The sequence below is a fragment of the Triplophysa rosa genome, linkage group LG4 (assembly GCF_024868665.1).
Source record: "Triplophysa rosa linkage group LG4, Trosa_1v2, whole genome shotgun sequence".
In the NCBI taxonomy this organism is placed as follows: Eukaryota; Metazoa; Chordata; class Actinopteri; order Cypriniformes; family Nemacheilidae; genus Triplophysa; species Triplophysa rosa.
Window position 1 is genome coordinate 10,319,218 of NC_079893.1, and position 20,683 is coordinate 10,339,900.

The window sequence follows — 20,683 nt, forward strand, 5'->3', positions numbered from 1 at the left end:
ACAACGCATTTGTGTTCTTTTATGGTTCGTAAAACGATGCGATCTGTAACAATGTAATAGAATGTGATTTATTATATAATATTTGAGCTATTGTTAACCCCAAATGTGCCCGTGGCAAAGTCGCATCCACGCAGATGTCTCTTTTTAAATCTCCGGTACCAGCCGATGTTGTGACTAATCTTAATAGTTTTGTATTGTTCGACTGGTGCTCTTGTGTACCGTGCTCATAACGTTATGATGGATGGGGTGCAAGCTCACGAATCCCTTGAGCAGCTCCACGTGACGTCCGTTTATTGGGCACAAAGACCTTGTGGATATTTGCATCAAAATCCACTCTATCATCTCCGGTCTCTCTTTCCCACTTACATATACACTTACAGAACACAATAACTGTTTAACCCAGCTCGTGTCAAATGTCACACGAGGTCAAACCACGTAGAAACAAATGAAGAGTTTGCTTCCGAAATTAGATCAAATCAAAGTTTTTATTATGTTATCATGTTTTTATTGTGTTAGCTGTATTTTTTTAATTATTATGGCTTAAATCAAAACAAACCAACTACAGTTTGATTGATATTAATTGGAATGCACAATAAAAAAACATGATTTTTGGAAAAAAACGGTTATCTCATTTTGGAACCAAACTCTTCAAATAAATGTAGACAAATAATCAGAAATGAATAAAAATCTTAAACCTATAATGCTAAAATGTGCATGACACAACTAAAGGTATTGTCACTAGCTCATTTTTATTTATTTATTATTCATATTTATTTATAATAAAGAAAAAAAAATAAAGAAATGGTAAACCTAATAGCAGGAGTAGGCTACTAATATAATAATAGGATAGAAAAAAATAATTTGGCTACAGTCTGATATGATGCAGGTGGAAGCATAATGGAGACATGTGTCAAAAGCATAACAATAAGACCCACCGCCACGTGTCACTGACCGATTTAATGATGTCTGAACTGAACTTTAGGCCTAATAAAACCCCCTCAGACACAAAAGACCAGTTCAGATGAGTGTGCCAGTGAGAGACGAAAGTCTATAGCCTGATAGCTTACTAATAAGATGGACTACACATATCTAACTTCTGCATATGAGTCTGGGATAGACATTGGCCGAACCTCTAACCGCTCCACGGAATTAAGTTCATGTGGTCAGCCCGCAAATTTTCAATATAACAGGTGCAATTTAGGTGCTTCGACCAACTGCCATTTCATTGCGCCAGGATCCTGCTCTCATCAATCCTCTCAATATATAACAGGTTGGTTTACACCTTCTTAACCTTTTTGATACATTAAATTTGCGTTTGAGCAATGAATTATGACATAAAGCATCCACAAATTTGACTAATGCAAAAACTAAGGTTGTTTCATATTTGCCTGTTTTAATTATTAGTTTAAAAACTTTCAGTTCATAATCTCTTGACGTATGATCGAGGGATCCAGGAGAAGCGCAAACAGAGACGCGTCCGTACCATCTTCAGCAGCTCGCAGCTGAAAGAGCTTGAGCGCGTTTTCGCGCAGACTCATTATCCAGATATCTACACGCGAGAGGAGCTCGCGCAGGAGATTCATCTCACTGAAGCTCGTGTCCAGGTATCTGTAATTTTCTTTTGTTATCTTGAACGCATATATTTTTTTATTTACAAGGACTTTTGTGAGCCCTGTTTTAATAGCGCAAGGTAGCATGCTACTTGTCCATTATAAATACGTTAACGTTAATATGAAATTGAAATAAAAAAAACACTGAAAGGGATACTTCACCCAAAAATGAAAATTCTGTCATCATTTACTCATCTTCGAGTTGTTCCAAATGTGTATACATTTCTTTGTTCTGATGAACACAGAGAAAGATATTTGGAATAATGCTTATAACCTAACAGATCTCTTAATTAGAGTTATTAAGAGATGGTTATACTTAACAGTATCCCTTTAAGATTGTCTGGAGAATTGAGTTACCACATGAGCATGAGGACAACAAACCAAACATTTACAAAATAAGGAGTCATTCGTACACATTTTATCAAACAAACATATAAATAATACATTAAGATAACGATAACACACGTCAAAATGAATCTGTGGGATTTTGGTTTGTTAAGGGTAAAGATTAAACGCAGGAAGTGAGATAATCTTTCTTTTCTTCTCTTTCTATCAGGTGTGGTTCCAGAACAGACGCGCAAAATTTCGCAAACAAGAGCGCGCATCCACATGGGATGCGAGTGCGACACCTGCCAAAGTGAGCAGCCCGACTTCTATTGAAAACACCAAAACGATGACGGTGCCTCACCCGGACAGCACACAACCCAATCTAAGCCAAGACCAAAAACCGGAGGACAACAATCTCATTAAGGGACAGGTTTCAGATGAGCCGCCCCTGATAGGAGTTCCTTTCGTTGAAACGCATCGGTCAAGCGTTCACTGAACTCACACACTCACACGTAAAAAAAACTAATTGGCTTTGGGCGAAATAGGACATATTGACCTTATTTAATATTCTGGAAATAAAATGAATATTTTCTTTGCCCACGTCTGACCACTGGAACAGTTTAAAGCATGGAAATGGACATTGACCATTTGACTTCATAAGTGCTATGTGTTTAACATTTATATTTTATTTTAATACTTTTAAAGACAATATTTGCAGTTGGACAAAAAGCGTTTCGTCGTCTACCCAACATCACCTCCAGGGGGCGTCTATTCACTCCCAATTCTGTTTGCTCACAAACGTACAGCAGAGGGCAGCAAAGCAAGCTGAAATTTCGTTCTAAAACAAAATAGTATGCAAAATAACACTGTAAAATGTCTTAATGATATACAGTAAATAAACGTTAGGGTTTCGTTTTAAAGAAATCTTTGATAAAGCTGGTTTTGAGAATTTTAAAGTATGTATCTGTAACCGCCTTTTTATAGAAGCATTGTTTGTAAACATTTTTTGTGGGCAAATTTGAGCATGAGGCTGGTAACTGAGGGGAGTTACAGACAAAATTCGTCTAAAAGCGGTATGTGTGTTTATTGTTTAGGAAAGTGTTCAGCAAGTTTTGCTTCAGGGCAGATTTTAGAGATAAGATCATGTGACGACCCACAAAAACAGACAATGACAATTTTGCAAATGCATAAACAACAGCATGGAAAGCAATTTGACACGCATGTGGAGATGTGGCTTAAGTTATTTAGCATATGTGCATTTAGCATTTTATTATCAATCCTGTCTACAACAGACAACCTAGTTAATGTACACTACATTATAGAATGACACAGATCTGATTTCTGGCTTTCTAAAGCATGAAATACAACCCTGTTTCAATGGTTTGCTTGGGTGCTACTTTGAGAAATGGAGTTTGACCTCTCCGTCACTTGAGACAGCATGTCTGAACTGGTCCTATCAGACTCATGGAGGGAATTGTTCCTGCAGCTTGTACATGCAAGCATTTGATTGAACTCTCTCATGTCGGATGGGTTTATCATATCTAATCAAGAAGGTCAACTGGAAAAGAGGAGAGTTTAAGGAAGGATGCTTGAACAATGATCACTGTTGATAGGTAGGCAGTTGACACAAAGATCATGCTCCTCCTGGACTTACAAGTACAACTTAATTTTAAGCAAAATAACAATTAAGATAAATCTTAACAGCATCCTAATTAACACACGCTTTTAGCATGATAAAGAAATATAAATTCAGTTTTCAGTCCACATTTAAGCAGTGCACTTGCACAGTTTTTATATGAGCGTAAAACAAACACACACTAGTTAGAACACACCTCAGGAATTCAATTTACCCTGACCTGTCAGATGAACTGCCTGCTGCAGTTTATGGGGTCAGGGTTCACATCAAAGTCTCTCCCTCCCCCATACACACAAGACCTGTTAGAGCACAGATGGTTAATGGGTATCTTGAATACAAGCCTTTTTTCCTCTTTTCTTTGGTGGAGGATGATGTAACAGTATATAACAGTCTAGACACTAGAAAGCTGCATCTCATGCAAAATCATAATCAAAATTAAAGTTTATAAAAAAAGTGCTGAAGTTCTTTTATGTGCATGTACCTTAATTAATTACTTTGGACAACATTTACTAATGTGAACTTTGCATATATATATATATATATATCTATATCTATATATATAATATTCTTTTTTTTAATGCAAACGAGTTACCAAATAACTGTAGGCACGTGCATATCGTTTTAATCGAAACTTTAAACATGAAAGCTCTGCATTAGGGAAATCTAAACAAATTGCAAACATTTACTAAATTATATTTTAAATGGTTATTTACACCTGCTGTCAGCGGGAAATGTGGAGTAATTTTACCCTAACGTAAGCGTTTCCTAGCTTTCCGTCACGCTCGCTCGGGAAACGGGACTGCATTTCCTGTGGTCCGCTCTCTGATTGGTCCGCTCCCTTCCGGAGAGACGCGGATTGGACGAGCACGCTCGACATCTGGAAGGGAGGAGAAGAGGAGAATAGGGGAGCAAAGGAGAGGTATAACAGAAAAGAAGGAAGAGATCGTTAGAGGGTGCTGACATTTGAGGTGAGTGATGTGCTATTCCAAAAATGTAAAGAGTATATTAGAACAACTGGAGAATGTTAAATAATTGCCGTTTGTCACACCTGCTGGTGAATACCTTATAAAAATGGGAAATATAAAGTTGTGGGTATGATTCGCCCTTCGTCGCGATAGCAGAAGGGCTTCTGTATCGCATGTATACTGTTTCATTCTTTAGTCAGGTTCGAACGCTGCTACAGTTACATAAATACGATATCGGTTGTTACATTGTAACGATTTTACCGCGTTTTTGATACAGTTATATTCTTTTCGGTTTCGTTGTTGTGACGGAATGGTGATCTGGGGTTGTGCGTGTGGTCGCTGCCCTTCTTCGGAAATTAGCTTGACTTAACGGGTCACTTTTAGTGCTTTGATGTTAATGCTTATGCGAGGAATGGCATTTCTACTTTCGGATATATTTAGATATATATAAGACAATTTGGGTGGAGAATTACGTTTAGTTCTCAATGGTTATTTAGTTTACGCGAGTCCCCTCCCATGTCTATGGCTACGGCCCCCGTTCAAGGCCAGGCAGATGGAAAGTCAAAGCAGCGGGGGTCGATTGAATCCTGATGCAAACGCCCACGTTTGTTTAATTTAAAGGAGTCGTGTTCAAAGGTATCGTTTGACTGTCTTGAGTAGCGACGCGCACCTACAGAAGCGGGTACGCGCACACAGGCCTTCGGGCGCGTTGCTGTGCTGTAGGTGCGCGTCGCAGTAGCGAGAGTCTAGTCACGTTTCTGCGGCAGGCACAGACGGCACCCAACGCAGACGTGTTTTCTGAATACCACTGCTTATTCTTCTGCCCATTCAACCGTATGCAGAAATACAATAGCCAGTAATTCCGTATGCCACCATAAAGTCATCCACGTTAATGCGTTTACTAGCTGTGACTGCCATTTTCGCTGGAGTTTATGGGTTAAAAGTGTATGTAATATTGACAGCTGCTCTGGAAACTGTTGCTGCCTTTTTTAAAGCCATATTTAAGTCAATAATACTCTTGTTTGTTTGTTAGCATTTTAATGTGTTTGTAAATTACAAGGGATCATTCCCAAGGAAATTTCCTTTGTATATTTCATTTGTAAATTTGACTTGTATATCAACAAGTGATGTGGGGTGTGATTGCTTCATGGCACACAGATGAACAACTATAAGCAACTATTCAATATAGAAATAATAGGATAATTTCCCAATCTAATGGATGGATATTTATAGGGTCCTGAAGTGTGAGAACGCTTTTAAAACGGCTTGCATTTTTTCTTATTTGACAGAAAATCCTTCATGACTATTATCATTTTCAGCCTTACAATTTGAGTAAAAAGTTAAAAACAAATGTCAGAAACGTTTCCTTTTTGCTGTAACGACAGCATGCAATTGGCATAAACCCTGATGCTTCATGTATTTCTAAAGCAACTTGTGTTCTTTTGTATGTAAATGTGTTTGGTTTTCCAAATATTCACAGTGAACTGTTATTTTTGTTTAAAGATTCCTGGAACTGACAAAGTTTAAACAGTTGTTTTTGCATAGTAGGTGGTCCTTCTCTGTTGTCCGATTTGTACACAACAAACCCAATGTGGCTGTAAACTGTATGTTGTTTCCACATTGCTTTCCGGAATGTGGTTTTTAGTAATCAGATTGCAAAACATTTTGGACCCTTTAGCACCTACGTTTAGCACTTTGTACTCCCAAACAGATATCTTAATATCAAGAGTCTTTTAGATCCGTTCAACAAAGAATCAAATGGTGAAGAACCATTTGTATATATGTAGATAATGGTGGAAATCTCAATTAAAACGTATAGTGGCATTCTGGTGTAAACTTGACTTCTTGCCTGTTTGTTGTGCAACTGCACAAGTTTTTTTAGTCTAGTGTGGAGAAAATAGCTCAGGTTTCAGATTTCTTTAAGCTTTGGCTGGGACAAGGTCGCTGCTATGGGATTTAAAACCCATTGGAATGTTTTGCCAAAGGCTGTTGCGGTAATAAATACACATTTTGTCTGAGGTCATCAGGATTTGTTGTGTTATGTCATTTTGTTATTAGATTTAGCATGGTTTGAATAATATATTCTTCTTTTGGGTTTTGTTGAGTTGTTAGTGAAAAGATCCACATTGATAGTTTTGGTTATTGTGTTTAATGAGAGCTAAGGAAATTAACATCAAAAGCTTGTAAGCGTTGACAGGCACTGTCAATACCTACCTAGTTTTTCAGCGCACAGACCTGCAGACTGTGCAAAACCAAGGCTGTGTTTGGGAGTAAATGTGTTTGTTATTACAGGATATTTAGACTAGTGGCAGTAAGACATTATTTTATATTTTATACGCTGACCTGCTCTGTCAGTCTTGATTTTTAATGTAACCTAAAATGATGTCATACAGATGGTAGAACCCTCTAATAATCATAAAACGTTTGATATTGTTCAAGCTTAATTTGTCCGTGGATTAAATCGTTTAAAATATAACTAGGTTAGGAAGGGTAATGTGACCCGTTTTTAAATGTGGCTGTGGGCTATTCAACATTCCGTTCATCTCTTGCTTTCCAGAGTTTCCTTCATTACATTTCACATTGCATTTCTCATGTGGCCATTAATATTCAGGCAGGAGACTCACAGCATATTTTAAAATGAAATTGACTAGACCAAAGCAGCTCTTACCAGTGGTATTCAGTTGTTTATAAATCAGAATTTTGTTTGACTGCACTGAAAAAAAAAGAACATTTCTTCTTGTCCAGTTTATGTAGTTCAACACATTTTGTCATTTTACCCCACGTTTTTAATTAAGTGTTATTTTATGTGTTTTTCGGTGACAAGAAAGACTTGTTAAATGTTTATTTATCTTGGAGATTTTTAAGAGTTGTTTAGCTTTGTGACTACCATTGTTCAGAAGAGTTCTGCTTGTGCTCACATTTATAACACATTTCTATTTTCTAAATTCTGCGAGATTAATAATGTTTTGAAAAAGATCAAGGAAAATTTAACGTCAAATGAACTAAAATTGAGTTGAGAACATAAAAATCATGTTCATGTAACACATGAAACTTTAATGTGTGTACCCAATGTAAATAATTTTTATGTTAACCTTAACCCAACAGATTTTTGTCTGTGTATTTTTATGTTTAAGATATTAATTCTACTTTAATTGGACATTTTTTGGTTTGTAACCATCTGATTAAGTGAGCTTCCATTGTTAGTGCATCACATTTTTATATTATTTTTAAGAAAATGAGGAATGATTTGAAATTGATTTATTATTTGAATGCTGTAATATAGCCTGATTTGTGTTTAACCTGGAATATTCTTTAAAGGATTAGATCTATGCTATTATGCCTTTTAACTTTTTTAGTGTTTTTTGTGTGTCTATTTTCCCATTTAGAGCGTGACTGCTATTTTAATAAAACATTTCCATTGAATTCACATTTTTGCATGCTAAACTCTAACAAACAAACATTAGTCTCCATACTCTTGCCATGTTGATACTTTATCCATTCTACTTTCCACCCTTATGTGTCTGCGTATCGATTTATTCTACACAGTCATCTTCCATTGCTCACGTTCGTTCACTCGCTCGGGCGGGCTCCCACACACACATGTAGGTTTTTCTCAATATACCTCACATATATGACTCACAGACATTGTATTTGTGAGAACATTTAAAAAAATTGGGCTCTCACAAGCATAGTCAAACCTTATCATAACTACTTCAGACACATGCACCTCTATTTAAACATCAGATTGGAGTGGTACGGTCTTCATATAGAATATGCTATTGCAGGTGCAGCCTGTGTGTTTTTTAGGTAAGCGATGTGATGTCACGCTCACTTCTAATACCAGCATCCTCTGGGCACACAGTGTGTGTGGTGGTTTGTATTCCAGCAGGCTGCTGCACTCTGTCTCTGTCTCCCTCTTTAAGGGTCTGGACTTGCTGACTGAGGAAAAAGTGAGTCAGAGTGGGATAAAAAGAGAGAAAGACAGAAGGAGGTGTCATGGAGAGACTGCAGCTGATGGTTGAGAGAGGGGTAGTTAACATAGGGGCCTCTGCACTGTTGGGTTATTCTTCTCTGATTCACATAAAGGTTTGGTTACAGCAGACGGTGAGCTTTAGCCTGCTAAAGTATTCAGTCATTGTTAAATCATTATTGGGATTCACTTCACAACAAGTTTGGATGCAGCTGCTTAAAAATATATGGATAAAACTCATAAACAAACTAATTGACTAGTTGCTTGGTGCACACAGTTATGGATAACAGACACATATGATGCATTGCTTTGCATTTTCTGACCAATTAAATCAACAAATGGCTTGTCAAAGCTTCACTATAAAAGGTTGTCAGATCTTCGCCGTCTGTCAGGAGTAATTGCAAACAATCGGATGTTGTCGGCAGGATCCAGAAGGTAATTGAGTCATTTGGGCTGTTTACGGCCACCCGCCGAGACACACGGCTGTGCCACCAACTCCACGACTTACGACTAAAAATGGTTTGACAGATCAGCGAGTAGGATGCCAGCCTTCATCATTCAGCCTTGATCAGTTCTGCTGTCCTTGGAACGGGACACGGGATAACGCCACAATCCCACTGTGATCTTTTGTGTGTTATCACACTCCTCTCATCTGACCAACACTTGCCTTCAGCTTGATTTAGGATTGTGAAAGTGCTGTTTCATTCCCTCTCTATATGTGTTGACCTCTGTTTTCTTTTCTGGTTTGACAATAGGACAGTTGTATTGTTATTTCTCACTTACTTCTCTCTCGTTTTCTCTGTTGCTTTTGGAAGCAGACAAGCAGTGTGGGCTGTTTTTATAAAGAATGAAGGGCCGATGGCTCTGTCATTTACAGGCCATTGTGTGAAAATGTTTGGCTCTTTTGCTAACCCACTGTGTTTGTGTTAGAAGCATTATTTGTCTGGCAGAAAAACAAATCACTTTTACTGTCACCAACAGCACATGTGCAGAAGTAAATCTTAAGTTCACCAAATACTGTATAATAAAAATATAAGTATACACAAAATAATATACACAATAAATGTGGCCCTGGACGACAAAACCAGTCTTATGGGTAAATTTTTAGAAATTGAGATTTTTACATAACCTGAAAGCTGAATAAACAAGCTTTCTATTGATGTTTGTTTGTTAGGATAGGATAATATCTTCTCTGAAGTTGCACTATAGCAGGACATCCACTCACAAAAATAAATTTGTTATATATTTAGGGTAGGAAATTTACAAAATATCTAAATGGAACATGATCTTTACATAATATTCTAATGATTTTTGGCATAAAAGAAAAATCGATCATTTTGACCCAAACAATGTATTTTAGGCTTTTACTAAAAATGTTCCTGTGCTACTTAAGACTGGTTTTGTGATCCAGGGTCACAAATGTTAAAAAGGTTCAGATTATCCACATAATACAGAATATTCAGCAGGTAATAGCAGAGTTGATTATTGTGTTAATAATTTATTCATTAACATTGCCTAATGATGAATTTCTAGAGCTCCTTCTAATAAAATGTCGCAATTATTGACAATCATGGCATCACTTCCTATTTCCCTGTGATGTTTTCACAGAGTACACACACACACATGTCTGGTTTATTATCTCCGTGGGGACAGTCCATAGGCGTAATGTTTTTTATACTGTACAAACTGTATATTCTATCCCCTATCCCTAACCCAACCCCTAAACCTAAAGATCATAGAACACTTTTTTTTTTTTAAATATTGTTCTGTACAATTTATAAGCTTTTTTGCCCATGGGGACCTCAATTTTGGTCCCCACGGTGACACGAGTCCCCATGAGTTGGTGTGCATTCAGGTTTAGGTCCCCACGGGATATAAAAACATGAACACACACACACACACACACATTCCTGTGTGTTTGTTCAGAGTGATTGTGCATTGGCATGTGAGCCGAAAGTTCGCCATACTTATTGTTTCTTCATGCATTTCTGAGCAATGAAAACATTCTGATGTCATTCTGTTTTTTCTGGATGAATTTGTTTATTATTCTGTTTGCCTCTTCTTTGTCGACTTTCAGTCTGTGATTAAAAAAAGAAAAAGTGTCAGGCGTATCTGAGGTGAAGATTTGAAACACTCAAATGCAGGTGCTGCACATTAACCTTCTAGAAACTTCCTCCGATTGAATCTTCTCCCCTCGGCAAACCTTGTCGACATCAGTCTCGGTACTTTTGCGGTGGAGTTTTTGACAGAATGATGAGGTGAGACGCAGGTTACGTGCGCGCATGAAAGTAAATCTGCATTTTCAATATTTCGTAGCTTGTGAGTGCGTACGTAGATGTTTTGTCAAGGCTGTCAGGTGTAGATGGTAATTTTTATGGTAATTTACATGCCTCAAAGCAGTGCACTTTTTACCCCGGCAGGTTCAAAGCATGAGTATTTGAGTGTATGTTCCTGAATTTTCAATAGTTTTGCAATAGTTTCACCTTTTTTTCAACTTCTCTTTAACTTGTAAAAGCTGCGATACTTAACTTTTGCACCGATACTACATTTCGTCACTGATATACCTTTAGCCGATTATTCAGTGTGATATTTGCCAATACCGATATTGATGCCAATTCTAAAGATGAAATGAGTATTTCTTAACTTTCTGAATGTTATTAATTCATGTAATTACTATTATTATTTAATATCAAACTGGTGATGTTTCTTAACATTTTTATATACAATGCACAAATTCATTGCAATATCCTGTCCTCTTTTGATTGACAGGATATATAAAAATAAAAATATTGTCCGTTAGTGTGAAAATTTGCTTATGTCGACCGATGCATCTCTATGTTAAATGATGTCAAACCGACATTTTCCATGAAATACAAAAAAAATTAATTGCAAGAGTTAATGTCATATCTAGTACTTTTTTGCTAATTATTTTGGAGTTTTTTTAAATTATGTACAAAACTAAATACCAAATGTTAAGAGCTTGTTGAAATTCCTCACCCCAGTAACAAGTTCTTACCAGACACGATATGACAAGTTTCCAGCATTAGGGAATTTATCAGATTGATATTGAAGAGATCTTTCTTGCTGGTATTTTAATCACAACATCTGGTTAAGTAGTGTCTTAGCAAACTGATTAGCAAGCCAAAGCAAGTTTTTTCAGTGTCAGATTTGAACATTGAACCTATGACTAAGTATACTGAGACTCCTCTGAATAACCTGCAGAGCGATCTAAAAATCTAATAGCCACAATAGATTGTGGTTCTAATGGGCATTAGCATGAATATATTGCTGCAAAATCTGATAAGGAGTTACAGAGTTTCACATAAATGAAATAATAAGGAGAAAGACAGAGAGAGAGAGCGATAAGCCGTTTTATGTAACATTGATTTGGCAATGTTTGTTTCGTTTTGGCTTTGCATAAACTGGTATTAAAGCTGAAACAGTTCTCCGCACACCAGTTTCTGCATCCGACAGTCTCAGTTTAACTGTGTTTTTAGAGGAAGCACTGGGAACAATGGACACATCCCGCTAGTTATTATAGAACAGACTTTTTTTACACACGCACATAAACACACAGTGCATCCTTCAATTTCTTTCTTTTTCTTACACTCTGTGTGTTGTGTCTAGTTGAAGTTTAAGCTTCCTGGCTGTGTGTGTGTGTGTGTGTGTGTGTGTGATTATGAGGTTGTGTATGTGTGTGTTGATCTAATGGCTTGTAGGGCATGTTTATTGTAGCCCATCCGCTCTGTTCATTGTTCTGGGATCTGTGTTCCTTACCACATCAGTTGTGCTCTTTGTGGCCTGGTGTCCTCTAAAGGTTTCTACTACAAGATTAAGAGCTCATATCAAATATAAAACCGGGTGAAATTAAATCTGTGCCGTTTTTATCATAAAATCGGAGAAAGATGACAAATACTGCCTCCACAGGCAGGATGAGCCACGTCCGTGTCATGTGTTTGCATCACATCCCGTCTATTGAGATTCCTTAAGTTTGCCTGATTTTTAAGGCACAGTAGATGTATCTTTTGCTGCCTTAAGGAAATGTATATCAACTAAACATTCAAACAAAAATCAGATATATGTTTTAGCTATATCACCCACCCCTGGATAAAATTCTTTTACAGGGGAACAACATTTTTCAAAGCCTCTCTCCATTTTCATGAGTGCAGTAAGTTGGGACACTTCAGAATCTGAGTTTGAATGTATTTACATAAGGAGAGAACACAAGCCAAGTCTTAGACCCAGCCCAGTACACTTCTGCTTTCAGAGACTTTGATCCCCTTCCCTTTTGGTACGCTGTTTTTCCCCTTTAGCTAGTGCCAGTCTTACTGTTTCCATTTATTGGTGACAGTGCAGTGGTATGAGAGTCCCTCTGCAGGGCTCTAGAGTGCGACCAATTTGGTCGCACATGCGACCTAATTTCTCAATGGTGCGACTAAAAAAAATCTGAGGTCGCACCGGTGCGACCAGCCGTTCGAGGGAAAAAAAGTCTCTGCGAAAGTCTCCCTGTGGTTCAACAACAGACACATTAGGCCCATATCGTGGTCTAAACCAATCAGAGATAGTGAAGGGCGGACCCCCCTCTGATTGGCCGTGGTCCAGATATTCCTGTACGTGTGTGTACGTTTGAAAATGCTGTGCTGCAGTCGGACAGAGAGGTGAGTAGCCTATAGACCCGTCATATAAACAGAGTGGATGTAGCCGCGGATGATGAGAGAAGATGAAAATAACGATTGACAACTTTTTCATTTAGAATGTTAAGTTAAGGCCTGATCCGTCCGAAAATCATAACCAATTCTCTGACACGCTAGACTGCGACTAAATGGTCTCATTTTGCTACAAATTTTCCTGCCAGTGTGAAAAGTTTTTCTTAATGGTCGCACCGGTGCGACTGTCAAACTGATCAATATATAATTTTTGCGTATTATAAATTTAATGCGCAGAAACGTTATATTGCGCAAGCTGCGCATTCAGTCACTCATTTTCGTCTCCCCTCCTTCAACCATTCGCTTATCTATCAGTGCCCCGCCCCCAAAGACGTAATTCGCGGGTTACGGGTAAAGGTCAGTTTATGGTTCTGCGTTACGGCGTAGGCTACGTACGTAGACGACGCCGTCGTGAACATTTATGGTTCTGCGTTGAGAGTATGCGTCATACTGCAATTACACCGCCGAAACGCTAGTTGGCTCTTTGTGTTTTCATGGGTTTGCTCTTCTTCGCCGATGTTTTGTGTGTGTGTATGCTAGTGTTTGCAACCGACAATGGAAGCCAAACCAACGTTAGAGGAAATCTCTCTCCAAGAATTCGCCGCCATCTGACAGTCTTTATAGTCCGCCGAAGAGGAGTCATACAGATGCGTGTATTTCCGAACCTCTTCAATCAGACGCTCAGTAACTTGGTCGATGTCGATGCTCACCATGTTGTTCTTTTGTGGACTCTGAACTTGCCAGAAGAAGACACCAGAGAAGAAGATGCCGGAAATGCATAGAAGGAAGTACGATGCTGCCAAACCGACCAATCACAGCGCTTGCGGTCCGCGTTGAGTTGACGCGTTGTTACATTTTTGGAGAGGTGCGCGTCAGGCTACGGCGTAGGGTACGCACAGGGCACGCGGCTCTGCGTAGGTCCTACGCAGAAGTAAAAATCGCCCTTAAGAGGCGAAGGACCGAAAGAGCAGACGAGTGAAGCGCTCAATCTTGCAATTTAAATAAATATGCAGAATACAAGAATTTCCCCTGCTAAGGTACAAAACAGCAAAGATAACGAAATGTGTTGCTAGTATTGTATGCATGTGAAGCTAATGCAGGAAACACGTGTTTAAACTTTAAGCACTGAACTATTGTATAAAGATCTCTAACAATACTGCAAAGCATACAAAACGATATACATCACGCTAAATACTATTTATTTGTGAGTCACTATTGATAGAAGCCAAACGTGTATCAATGCAGCTGTCATGAAGAATAATCACTAAAAGCCTTCCGGTCTCGCGGGTTGTTTGAGATATGCGCGCGCCCAGAGAGTCAGAGCACAAAATACTAAACGGGGTTCTCTTTCACACATTCTTACTCTGAAACGGACAAAAATTCCCGTATTAACAAGAAGCCTTGTAAAGGTATTCAGTTTGTTTCGTGAACAAACAGTTGGGAAACAAAACACGTGTTCCAGTATATTGCGCGAGCTCTTAAAGGGGCTGCAGCATAATAAAGATCAATGTTTATAATGTTCATCAAACAACAACGGAAGGGCCCAAAAACACCCACTGATATTAAAGGAATTGTGTTCTCTTATAGGAGTCGTTCACAACAAATAAAGGAAGAAAGTAGCTTTAAGAAAGATGTGCTTTAAATATGGTAAAGTGTTGAAAGAGAGTTTACATATACAATAAAAATAATTCAATCATAAACAATGATTTGTATTAATTTCTAATTGATTTATTAATGTATTAAACACATTTTAATGAAGTTTTAGTGATTCTTTTTTCTTACCTCACCCCACGACTCTGGTGCTATCAAATTAAGGGCTGGTGCCACCAACTGAATAACTTGGTAGCACCAGTGCCACCTCTCTCAAGTGTTAGTCTAGAGCCCTGCTTTCTTGTAGAATTGTGCTTCAAATAAAGAACTTTATGTTGACCAGATTGTTAGTTAATCATTTACAAGTCAATATTGCCTATATGGACAACGATTAAAAAAAAAGTGAACTTGTAAAACTGCGGTGTTAAATGCGATGCGGTCGAAAATTTGGGTGCACCTAACTTTTGTGCTGGTGCACCTAAGAAAAAAGTTAGGCGCACCAGTGCAAAAAGTTAGTCTAGAGCCCTGCTCTGGGGTGTTGACTGTTGAATGTGAAGTGTCTTTGAATATGACATGCAGTGTCACAGGACCAGAGCCGCGGAATGTCACCATCAGGATGACATCACTGAAACATTACCAGGGATGGTGCAGGATCGTACTGGTTGCATATCTGTGTGTGTGTGTTTGTGTATGGGAATGGCGCCCACTCCAGATGTTCAGCATTAGCGCATGTTTAAGGATGATGGACTTTTTAGTGACGCCCTCAACCCCCCTCCCCCAATTCCTGTCTGCTGTTGGAACAGGAAATGGCTTTTTGGCGCATTTCAGCTCCTGTGCTGTGCTAGCCTCTGGCACTCACACAACACCCTGTGTGTGTGTGTGTGTGTGTGTGTGTGTGTGTGTGTGTGTGTGCGTGCGTGTGTGTGTGTTTGTGTATGAGAATGCTTCTTCGTGATTGTTTCAGAGCCAGGCTACGTATTGTTTTCTGTCCTTACTACTTCGATGGGTTCTTTTGGGTTCAAACAAATTTGCTGGTTTGTGTCTTATAAACAAAGAAAGTAAATAAAGTCAAGAATACTCCTCATTAGCTCTGGTCCAAAATCTAGTGATCTGTCTTCCTTTCTGTTGCCTCCATAGGCATCCTAACTAGAATGGACCCATTTTAGTGGCTGGTGTGGATGACATATGGTTACATAGACAACAACTGCATTATACAAATGGCACCGCTTGTTAAGTCGTGATGTAAGGAAAACTATTTTCGGGTCCAAGCCTCCACTCGTTTCAAGTAAAGCGACTATTTAAGCCGCTGTTTATATCACACATCCATGCAATTTTTTTAAAGCTCAGACATCAACATTTTACTAAATTGTGAGAATTAACCGCAGGACATCTGGGATTTTGTTATGGAAATAAACCATCAGTGTATATCGGCATATATCATTTGCCAATGGCATCTGATAGAGCCTTTGGACCTGGAAATGATATATGACCTTCTATATATGGTGGTGCGTGACATCAGGTTCAACAAGTGGATAAGACATGACTTACAATTGTTTCAGGACAGTTGGCTATTAGCATGTTGCTAAGCTAACGAGTCGACACAATACAGCATAAGCACAACAGGATACACACATATTTATATATAATTATACTGTAACGAGGAAGGCGGGACGAGAGCCGTGAGGGAACAATGTGAGGCCGGTGACGTGAGTGTCAACTGCGCGTTGCACCGGTCTCGCATCTCTCACGGAGGAGATCGGAAGCATAAAAGGACGAGCGACAGGAGTGTGCGACGAGAGAGGACCAGGCCTGGACATTGTGTTAAGTTTTATTTATGTTTGTGTGGCCGGCAGTTGACCGTGAGGTAGCTGTCAGCCCTTTACTTTCGTTTTGTTGTTGGCTTATTTTATTAAAAGTTTGTTTAACGTTCGCCGGTTCCTGCCTCCTTCCTTCCTATTCTTGGAATGTATTACATATACAATAGTTCTTTCTGGTTCTGGAATCTGATTGGCTGAGAGACATGCAATATTCCACCAGTATCACCACGGGAACCGCTTCACCGTTTGTATCACTCCGTCACTAAAATAGTCGGACTTGAAAGTGAAAGACATGTGCTCAGGAATGGTTTAAAAATTACAGCGTGGGATACGAGGATTTCGAGACGCGCTTTACGTAACAGATGTTTCCGTGTCAACTTGCTACTGTAAACAAGCGCATGTTTACATAAAAAAAAACTATGGAAAGTGCCACAGTGTAATGGGAATAATGCATTAATAACCTTGAGCTACAAAAGAGCTCTTTAGCTATTTTTTCCAGTGATCTTGTTGCAATGCATCGTGGGATTTCCTTATCCGTAAAGGATACACATGATGCTCCCTTAGAATTTTGCTAAAAAATGGTATCTTACAAATCTGCTTTGTAGTACTGCCTTTGAAACGGCCTTTGCATCTGCAGTGTTCTTAAAATGCTGTCTCCTTACGGAGCTTGCTAGGTTTTGATACAAAGCAATTGTCTGATTCTTGTGTAACGTATAGCTCTGTGTATCTCTGGCATGACAGCTGTGATTTATGATGTTTCATCTCGTTTGATCTTATAGTGGTTATTAGGTGTTGATATAGCAATACACGCTTGTCACTCTTCAAAGGAGCATTATCAGAGCATATTGAATCAAAGAAACAGCCTCCTCGCCTGCTGTGTTTGCCAAAAATTGGAAAATTTGCCAAAAAAACAAAATTGGAGCTACTTACATTCAAAGTTCTTTGGCCCGGTGAAGTTTTCCTACTTATTGAGAAGTATTCACGCAGTAGGGTGCATAAATTGGCTTCATGGTTCGTTTAAGATTACAAAAAGATTTTTTGAAAGAATCACAGATTTTGTGGTTGTACTATGGCTTTAACATCTTTTTGCAAGAGTGCATGGGATAAAAGCAGGTAAATCGGAGCGAGCAAACGTATGTTGAGGAAAATGCAAACGGGACTCAACTAATATGTGCATCTCAAAGCTTCTTGTGTGCAAAAATGACTGTTTATACAGATGTTGTTGGAAACCCAAAGTGTTGTGGGATTTTTTTCCTTCTTTTCTTTCCGTCGCCATTAGCACTCCAGTTCCCTCTTTCTCGCTGTCTCTTTCTTTTCTCCTTTTTTCTCTGTAATTTGGCTGCCATTTTTACTGCGAGCACAGAAACCACATCTTTGATATGAAGCCCTGCGTATGTGTGTGCGAGATTTCTCTCTGAAATGTGATCTCGACGTGATCTCTTTTGCATCTTTTCCCAGCATACATCTGTGCGTTTGAGAGTATAAGAGTTCATGAAATGTTTTGAATGGAGTTTAAATGAGGTTTTCTTCCACAGTTCAGCTCTTTTATGGCCGGGCAGAGAGATGCACAGTTATGAGAAGCAGTTAACTGACGTTCCGCCCTGTTTCTGCCGCTAAATAAACTCGCTTTAATCTCACCAGTCTGGCTCTTTCTTTCTCTCACCCTCAGTGGGGTGTGCTTCACAGAACCCCGCTCTGTTTTTGATTTGCACAGTGGGATTATGCGACAGGTCACATTTACTTCTGTTTTTCTGTATTTACTGCAGTTTGTTTAACATTTCCAGCTGCTAAAACTGTCAGTTAGAGTCTTTGCATATTTAGAAAGTCTAAATGAATCTTGATGTTTTCATTGATGTTTATGTATGTAGGTTAATATTGATATTGTAACACACATATACACTGGAAATTCCAATGAGACACATTAACTTAATAGTGTTTTTCTTTTTGTTGCATAGGTGGTGTATCATTTGAATGTGACAGAAGCACCTCCCTTCCTGCAGAGATACAGGTGTGTTTGTGTGTGTGTGTGTAAGAGAGAGTGTGAGATGTGCTTTTTGAGATGGGTAATTAAAGCCTTCAGAAAATGACATGCCAGAAATTCTTCGGCTTTCCCTTACATTCCTGTTGTTTATGCTCCTTGTAAAGACCCTGTATTTGAGGGTGTGTGTGTGTGTGTTATGATTATAGCCGTAGCATCCAGATGCCAAACTCTGTCTCTTCAAAATGCTGCAAAATCCATTTCTTTAAAAAAAGTAAGGAGTGGAAAAGAACAGAACACATAATTCATTCTCTTGTTTGGTTGTGTGTGTGCGTACACAGTGTGTGGAACAAATGAACCTACAAAGATAGAAATAACAGTAATTTTTGAGTAATTTTTGAAGGTTTGACTAAGGGTTAGGGGATATAATAAACAGTTTGTACAGTATAAAAATCATTTTGTCTATGGAAAGTCCCCATAAAACTTGAAAACCCAACATTGGTGTTTGTGAGATCTGGGTGCATTTCTGTAGCAGTAGAGCTTTAGAAGGTTTCACAAAAATGTTTTACATTTTTGGTGTTGAGATCAATTTCATCTCAGACATGTTCTCTTTATTACCTCAACCTTACGTTGACCTCAGTATTTTCTTTCATGTGTGTAACACATAACATGAAAAACTTACTATACAGAGAAAATTCTTAGCAATTTATGTTGAATTTATGAGCAGACATGAATGAATTACTGTAGTGAGGTTTAATTCATGTTCTGAAAAAGACACACACAGATCATCTATAAAGGTCATGAATCTAGCAACCTCTTGACTTAGAGAGAGAGAGATTATAAAAGAGCCACCAGTCGGACATCTGTAATTACGATTCACCACACACACACGCACACACACACACACACACACACACACACACACACACACACACACACACACACACACACACACACACACACAGGCGCATACTTACTTAACTATACTGCTTCTGTATGTTTGTTTTTCATAAAATATGAAATACATGAATACAAAATGGCAAACTGAACCAAAATCGTAGTTATTATCTTAGAATGTATTTCTAAGATAATGTATTTCCTTCTGTATCTGTTTTGTTTCCTGTCCTCATGCTAAATAACAGCACTCTTATCATTTTTAGGGCGTGACAATTTAGCAGAAGTACAGTATATTTATATGTAATTTTTTCCATATACAGTGAGGGAAATAATTATTTGATCCCTCGCTGATTTTGTAAGTTTGCCTGCTTACAAAGAAATGAAGGGTCTATCATTTTTATGGTGGGCTTATTTTAACTGAAAAAAATCGGGGGAAAAATGTTATATAAAGGTTATAAATTGATTTGCATTTCAGTCAGTGAAATAAGTATTTGATCCCCGAGAAAAAATAACTTTGTACTTGGTGGAGAAACCCTTGTTGGCAAAACATTTCTGATAGTTGGTCACCAGGTTTGCACATGTGTCAGGATACATTTTAGTCCACTCCTCTGTCAATCTTTAAGGTTTCTTAGCTGTCGCTCAGCAAATTGGAGTATTAGCCTCCTTCACAGATGTTCTATAGGACTAGGGTCTAGAGCAGTGGTTCTCAACTCTGGCCCGCGAGATCCATTTTCCTGTCGAGTGGAGCCCCAACTCTGATATAAAACACCTGAACAAGTTAATCAGCGTCTTTAGGAATAGATGCGTTCAATTTATAGCGCTTGAGGTTTAGCAAGTTGCAAAAAGGAGGTATAAGCTAAAATCATCATTGAAATCACTACAATATTTACAAATACGCTTGATTTCTTTTTTATGTCAACAAAATCATCTTGAATATTTTATACATCAGCCTAGTTATTTTGGGGGAAGTTTTAGATTTCTATTCCCTTTTAGATAATAATTGAATTCATATTTTCTACCTGCAAAGGTGTTTCCCTTTGAGACTGTGTGTGTGTGTGTGTGTGTGTGTGCGTGCGTGCGTGCGTGCGTGCGTGCGTGTGTGTGTTTGTTTGTGGCTCCACCCTGACAGTTATTTTTGTCTTTGCACTCCAGTAGCACATTTTCACCCCATGCTGTTAACGCACGCA

General features: G+C 38.5%; 2 protein-coding genes across 3 annotated transcripts in view; both read left to right on the top strand.

The window, feature by feature from the left end:
• Nucleotides 1–1,074: 1,074 nt before the first annotated feature.
• On the top strand, nucleotides 1,075–2,813 carry phox2ba (paired like homeobox 2Ba). The gene is made up of 3 exons (XM_057330906.1): nucleotides 1,075–1,162; nucleotides 1,420–1,604; nucleotides 2,167–2,813. The coding sequence occupies exons 1-3, from the start codon at nucleotides 1,075–1,077 to the stop codon at nucleotides 2,431–2,433; spliced, it is 540 nt and encodes a 179-aa protein (XP_057186889.1). The 3' UTR covers nucleotides 2,434–2,813.
• Nucleotides 2,814–4,450: 1,637 nt separating this feature from the next.
• Nucleotides 4,451–20,683, top strand: part of apbb2b (amyloid beta (A4) precursor protein-binding, family B, member 2b) — a 43,228-nt gene continuing 26,995 nt past the window's right edge. For both annotated transcript variants that reach the window (XM_057330665.1, XM_057330666.1), the window contains exons 1-2: nucleotides 4,451–4,541; nucleotides 18,577–18,629. The gene's annotated coding sequence lies outside the window, so the exon portion shown is untranslated. The remainder of the gene's footprint in view (nucleotides 4,542–18,576; nucleotides 18,630–20,683) is intronic.

What these genes read in the sequence shown, in the direction of transcription:
- phox2ba (XM_057330906.1), top strand. Translation starts at nt 1,075, where the DNA reads ATGGACTACACATATCTAACTTCTGCATATGAGTCTGGGATAGACATT. An exon ending in CACGGAATTAAGTTCATGTG is followed by an intron (nt 1,163 to 1,419) that starts GTCAGCCCGCAA and finishes AAAAACTTTCAG; the next exon opens with TTCATAATCTCTTGACGTAT. An exon ending in TCACTGAAGCTCGTGTCCAG is followed by an intron (nt 1,605 to 2,166) that starts GTATCTGTAATT and finishes TCTTTCTATCAG; the next exon opens with GTGTGGTTCCAGAACAGACG.